The sequence below is a fragment of the Corylus avellana genome, chromosome 4 (assembly GCF_965113065.1).
Source record: "Corylus avellana chromosome 4, dhCorAvel1.hap1.2, whole genome shotgun sequence".
NCBI classification, from domain to species: domain Eukaryota; kingdom Viridiplantae; phylum Streptophyta; class Magnoliopsida; order Fagales; family Betulaceae; genus Corylus; species Corylus avellana.
The window spans coordinates 2,959,341-2,966,482 of NC_142493.1; the positions used below are offsets into that span (position 1 = coordinate 2,959,341).

General features: G+C 35.4%; 2 protein-coding genes across 2 annotated transcripts; both read right to left on the reverse strand.

The window, feature by feature from the left end:
* Positions 1–235: 235 nt before the first annotated feature.
* On the reverse strand, positions 236–4,291 carry LOC132179958 (cyclase-like protein 2). The gene is made up of 6 exons (XM_059592781.2): positions 3,759–4,291; positions 2,682–2,726; positions 2,206–2,278; positions 1,855–1,952; positions 1,474–1,544; positions 236–571 (listed from the first exon to the last, which is right to left on the reverse strand). Exons 1-6 carry the CDS (start codon positions 4,171–4,173, stop codon positions 446–448), a joined length of 828 nt encoding a protein of 275 aa, XP_059448764.2. The 5' UTR covers positions 4,174–4,291; the 3' UTR covers positions 236–445.
* Positions 4,292–5,017: 726 nt separating this feature from the next.
* Positions 5,018–5,556, reverse strand: LOC132178783 (cyclase-like protein 2; the record flags this gene model as incomplete). The annotated part of the gene is given in 2 exon segments (XM_088515315.1): positions 5,018–5,296; positions 5,421–5,556. A coding segment is annotated over 1 exon segment (126 nt), but the record flags the coding sequence as incomplete, so codon positions are not given.
* Between the last annotated feature and the right edge of the window lie 1,586 nt (positions 5,557–7,142).

The window sequence follows — 7,142 nt, forward strand, 5'->3', positions numbered from 1 at the left end:
CAACATTTCAAAGGTCCAACTCAAAGGTGGAGTTGGACCGAAATCGCCTCCACAAGGGTGGAGTTGGGAGTTTTCCGACTCTTCTGACTCCGACAGAGGCGAAAGGTAGAAGAGCCGTTACCGGCACCCAACAGACTCAGTGCACAGCCCTGCTACATGTCGTAAAATCTAGCTACAACATTTAAAGGCAAATCTTTATTTTGTTGCTCATAATAATAACCTATACATGCAAGTATTGGGAAACTATATCAATACATGGTTGCTGAATTTCTTTCGTGCGCATCTGTCCTGCTCTACTGAGGCACAGAAAGTGTCCCTTTAAACAATTTAACCAATATGAATGTGTACCATTAAAACTTATAAGAAAGTAGATTTCTAATTAGACATGGAAAAATCTTCCATAGGGTAGATCACTGTCAATAACGTAAAACTTACAACAAAATTATTATTTGATGAGAATGCATCTTATTGGCGATCCCTCGGCACCAAGCAGCCTAAGAGGTAAGCAATGGACAGAGTATATTCCTGCAGGGATGTCGTCGAGCTTTAGGGCCTCCACAAGGATGATTTCCTGAATATTTAAGCAGTGTTAGCATTGCCTGCAGACCTTACTCGTTCTATATGAATCCAAACGCAACAAAACTCTGCTTTCTTACATTATATAGTAAGCCTAGACATAAATCCCAATATGGATCACCTATAAACGAGTGAATGATGTTTTTTCCAAATTGGATGTTGCACTCCTCAATGTAAAAGAAGATAGACGTGGGAAAACAGAGATGTATGAGTTAACCTAGAACCAGCTGCTCCAATCCAGAACATCAACCTTCAGCTAGACGCTTATTAGCCAATCCCAATAAGCAGGAAGAAGGCGCTGATCAAGAGCATTCCTAAAATAACATACATACAATGGCATTGGCCAACAGGTCTATTTTCCTAGACCATGTAATATAGAAGGCAATAACGGAAAGATAATGGCATTTTGTTATTGTAGATGCCATCACAATGGCCACTACCGCCTGTGCTCGTTCACATTGAATCCAGCGAATTAGTTTTTCTATATGGTTGTACAAAGTTAACAACATAAAAGGCCAAGACCAATTACTACAGATTTGATTTTAAATGAGATCTCATCTGATATGGCTCCAAGCCTCCAACTGTCCAGATAGCATTCGCTAGGATGATAACATTACGTGAGATTCATACTCAGAGAATTGACATAAAATCAACATCAGAAATCTTACTAGAACCCTGATATAAACCCAAAAATAAAAAAATAAAAAAGAAATAGCAACCTATAGGTACATAACTACAGTTTGAGAAAAGTACCCCAATTTTTGGCGCCCAAAAAAATGAAATCTCAACCGATAGATACGTTATGCTCAACTAAAATACTAGGTAAAGAAAGAAAAATACATGATAAAAGTTAAAACATGGAAGAATCACTATTTTGTCAGACAAAGAATTTCTTACCCTGCCTTCCAAAAAGACAAGATGAGCGGGGAGCAAATCATCAAAGGCAGCAACAGATAAATAATCAACTCCTGCATTCCATAACAGGAAATGTGTAAAAGTGCGAATATCAGAAACAGGAAGGAAATTCACTAATGTACTCTCAGTGTATAATAACCAAACACAAGACGAGATTCTCCTAATAAATATATATACAACACTGAGTGAAAAAGTTTTGGTTTTCAATGAAATTTTAACGGGTTAGAATATTGCAAAAAAAAAAAAAAAAAAAATTTGCAGAAAGCATTTTGCATTATCTGTTGAATTTGCAGGCATCTCTTAAGGTAATTTATAAATGGAAGACCAAACAAAAATAGGATACTGAGTGTTAACATTTCTTACCAACAAGTTTGATGTCAGTGTTCTCCACCAACCATTTTGCCCCATCCTTCATAAATCCAACATAACTTGTATCGAACTCCTTTTTAAACATAAGCTGCCTGAAATTGTAGTAAGTTTTAGCTCAACTTAAAATGCATAATTTTTTGCCTTCTAAGTTAAAATTTGTTTTTGATTAATAAAAATGACTTTTAAAAACTCCTAATTTAAATGTGTCAAATGCAATAGTTTCAAGCAAACCAGAATCACCAATAACAACTAGTTAATGCAAAATATCTTTTTTAGATGAGTTCTATCAATTGAAAATAACTACCATGGTGGAAATTCTACAAAATATGATTCATCTAGTCTTACCTGTTAGTATTTAAAGTTCTGAAAAGGACACGGCGTACTCCCCGGGGAATATTTAGAGACTTCATAACTTCAGCTGTAAGGAATGACTTTATTATATATAGTCTAATACATGCAAAACTTAGAAAATAGAAGACATAATGTTCTCATCACTTGGAAATTATAAGTTGATTTTCATTTAGCTGCCAAAACACTTGCTTGTAGTAAGGCCTGAGAAGCACCTGCCTAACATCTTATGGTTTATATAAGTATTTATGGATGACCATACACAGACTAGGTCATACCAACTGATACAGCACCTTATTTCATCAGAGACTTAACATATGAAGAAGCTGCCAGAAGAAAATTGAATCGCATGTACTGAAATTTTGAAACAGCATCGTCCCTCCCCCACACCCTCAAAAAAAGAAAGTTTTCATTTACATGGAGAGAAGCTATCACCAAAAATAAAAAGGTCACAAAGAGAGAAGTCCATTTACCAGTTATGTTCTTGTCCCTTGGAACATCAACTAACAATGCAGGACCTGTTGAAAGAAACAAATATGATCATCACCAATATCTCATCAAGACAAGATGAGAGAATATTTACAAATGATCACATTTTGTCACAGAGAAAGATGAGAGAAATTCCCATTTACATGCAAATTACGAAAAGAAAAACATATCAAACAACAAAAGAAAGCATGACAGATTGTAAGATAAGGATTCCGGGGAAACAAAAGGGAAAAAACAAAGATGCTTGCCAAAGAAAAAAATCCAAAACCTACTCTGTAACTTTCCCGATAATGTTTTTTTAGTACTAAGCATTATAACAGAGATTACGATTAGGAAATGCTGTGAGAAGGATCAAGGATGACTAGGAATCTGTAGTGTAGAATTTCACAGATAAGTTACACCTCTTCTCTGAATTTTTTTTATTTCTTAAATGGCTTTTCCTTTGCCTTTTTAGTAATTAGTTAAAAGTGTTTTGAGTTGGGTCTACCTCAAACATATGGTGATTGAAAGTTAATTCTCAAAAATATTTACAGGAAATAATTAGAGAAGAATAAGACAAAATCATGGCAATATAAACTGAAAAATTCCTATGCAACCAAAAGCTTCCAAGTTCAAAATTTACAAATGATCATTTAATTTCTAGCTTCATAACAAAGAATAACAATAAATTCTGTCTGCCAAATACACACACGAAAAAAAAAACATAAAAGCAATGAAATCAGGCCCTTGATTAAATATCAATGACCCAAAAGAAAAAACAGAATAAAAAGAAACCCTTTTCGAAATAAGCACTGAGGCAATCTTCCACTACCTTTTCCACCACAAATCCATACTTAATCAAAACTGTGATATAACAAAACCTCTAGCAATATGATTGACCACTATACTTAAAAAAGTCACCTTTAGAACTTCAAGCTCCAAAACCCCATTAAGATTCACATAATAATAACCAAAAAAATCTTGATGAGCCTGACATACATGGTGGTGAACCAAAATATCATTGACTTCATCGAACAAACAGCACCCAAACAACCACAAAACAATGGGATGCTGACAATTACCATTGAGGACCTCCAAGTCAAGCGTGTCGACATCGAAGCCGGCGTCAAAGTAGTGATCGAAAACGTGGCCTGGTGCGTCGACATGCGTACCGGTGTGAGCGGGCAGCTTCATGTCGGAGTTGTTGGCGAGCGAGCCGTTCTTAATGCTCTTCGGGAGCCAAAGGAACTGGCCGAGTCCCTCGCTCGACTCCCACACCGGCATGTCAGGGGCGTACCTGTGGCTGATATCGAAGATTCGGCCTCCACCGTAGACTTCTCGGCGAACCGGTCTGAGCTCGTCTGTACCGGAGAGCGAGCAGTCGGTGGTTTCGGTTCCCGGCACGGATGGGTAGGCCGTGGTGGTGGAGAGGGCGGGGATCGTGTGCGATATAGCGCAGAGTAGGAGGATGAGGACGAGCAGGGAAGCGGTTGTCATGGTGGATGGTTTGTTGAAAAGATGGAGGTGGGAGACGTCTGGGAGAGTGGGACTGAGCGGGGCAGTATGCGTGCGTAAAGAATGAGCCGATAAATATTCCGGCGAATAAATAGATGCCGAGTAGAGTCAGCCAATCACGAGCTTAATATATTGGAGGGTATTTTTGTTTCGTAAAAAACTAAAATACCCATAAAATAAAGTAGAAAGAATTCTATTCCGGATAAGATCCTATGGAATAGATAATATCCCGTTAGTATTTTTCTTATTCTCTGAAATAGATAATATTTTTAAGATGAATAAAATTATCATTTTAATTTTTTAAACAATTTTATTTTCTAAAATACACCGTAAAAAAGTAAAAAGACAAAAATACTTATCAAAATTTTATTCCGAATAAAATCTTTTCTATTTTAAATGAAATAAATAATATTCGGTTATTATTTTTTAAATGAGTAAAATTATCATTTTAAGTTTTTAGACAATTTTACCCTCTAAAACACTAAATAAATACTCCAAGGAGATGATAATGAGTACAATGAAGTTTGAAGTCAAATATAATAGATATTTGAACCCACAAGAATCTTTAGAATTTTTAAGAATTTCATGAAATTTTTTTTAAAAAAAAATAGTGTTGTTTTTAAATTAAATAGTTGATATTTTTCCATATCAACATTTATTACTTTTAAAACACATTGAAATGATAAATTTTTTGGATATTTTATTTTACTTGTGCTCGAACGCACCCACCTTGATTCTCAGCTTAGAGAACGTTATTTAGCAAAAAAAAACACACTAATGCAAGTCTTGATTTACTAGGGTGGGTGTAGTAAATTCTACCAACAAATATTTAAAAGGATAGTGCATATCATTACTATACAATATTTAAAGGAGGAGTCCAACAAACATTTATTAGGTTGTTCATAATAACCTATACAAAAGAGAAATGTTACACATCCATTTCTTATTTATTTTTTGTCTATCTTTCTTCCAAATTCACCATTCAATAGCGAATTTGCTCACTTCTTATACAGATATAGACAAAAGATAGGCAAAAGATGGAAACCAAACATTTCCCGTATGTAAAAGTGCATATCTTCCCTGCTTTATTGAGGCACAAGAGATCCTGTAACAATTTCAACCAATATGCATGAGTGCACCATTAAAACTGATAAGTAAGTAAATGGTCTCCCCTTAAACATGGAAAAAGATTCCATAGGATAGATTACTTTCAATAATATAAAACTTACAAGGAAATTATTATTTGATGAGAATGCATCTTATTGGTGATCCCTCAGCACCAAGCAACCTAAGAGGTAAGCAATGGACAGTATATATTCCTGCAGGGACGTCGTCGAGCTTTAGGGCTTCCACGAGGATGATTTCCTGAATATTTAAGCACTTTTAGCATTGTGTATTCACCTTACTAGTTGTATAAATCAAAACACAACGAAACAAACAAGAGGGAGTGCGCTCTCCATTGTCTCCAACAACACGGCCCAAACAAAAAATACAAAAATAAGTCTAGAGTAACCCGGTCCAATGTTTCTTAGATAGAAATCTAAGAAATGAGATGCAGACCAGGGGAGAGCCTGCTTGCTACTGCATCGAGGCGACTTGGAGACCGCAGCAGGATAGTTGTAGACAGGATAGATCCTGCTTGCCTGTTTTCTTGTACTTTAAGGTAAGCCATAGACATAGACTAATGAATGATGAATGGTGTTCTTTTCCAAATTGGATGTTGGACTCGTCAATGTTATAGAAGATGCATATGGGGAAACACAGATGTATGAGTTAAACTAGAACAGCTTCTCCTATATTACTGAACATCAACCTTCAGCTAGATGCTTCTTAGCCAACACCAATAAGCAGGAAGAAGACATTGAACAAGAGTATGGCCAAAATAACGTACCCAAAATGGCCAATAGGTATATTTTTCTAGACCATGTTATGTAGAAAAGGCAAAGCCAGAAGATAAAGGAACTTTTTTATTGCAAATACCATCAAAATGGCCACTACCACAATTTTTGCTTGTTCAAATTATTACCCAACTTTTGAAGGATATTAGATTATTTTGTTTTATTAGAATACAATATACTTAGAAATCAATCTAAAAGTGGCTAAAAAGGGGTGAAAATACTGTACATAAACAGCACGCCCCCAATATTACATTCATATAAAACAATTTATTTTTCTTTCTTTTGGAACCTAGACCCAGTGGACGCTGCTAGTTTCTGCTTTTCCAAAATACTTTAGCCACAGATTTATTATAAGACAGCTTGATAAGGGGTAGTTTTTTCAGTCCAACAATTTTAGTGAGATTACTCAATGAACTCCATGAGGTCTAAATTCAAAATGTGAGTTTGCAATATGTCTAAAAGATAAAAAGTCCTTACTACCAAAAGATGAGGTCTGAGATTTAACCCATTATAGATGGAGTTTGAGTTGTTTGGGATTCTTCTATAGTTTACAGCAGCAACAACAACAATAATAATGATAACAATGACAATAATCATATATACTAATGACACATGATTGGAGAAGGAGTGTGAATGCTTTAAAAAAAAGGGAAGTATTCTCATACATTTGACACGTTTAGCATCACTTCTTTGACATGTCTCTTGGTAGAAAGAACAGGAAGCTCAGAATTATGGGTGTATTCAATACTCCCAAATAAAAAGGGAAAGTTCTTTTGAAAAAAAAAAAACACCAAGCTGAGGTTGCTCTGACCCATTTACCACCCGTACTCATTCACATTTTTCATATGGTTGTACAAAGTTAACAGTGTAAAAGGGTTTGATTATATGTGAACCAGTTTCCTGTAAAACAGCAAGGCCAATTACTATGGTTTTGATTTTCAATGAAATCTCATCTGATATTGGCTCCTACCACCAGCATAACATTCGCCAGGATGATAACATTACATGAGATTCGTACTCAGAGAATTGACAAATAATCAAAATCAGAAATCT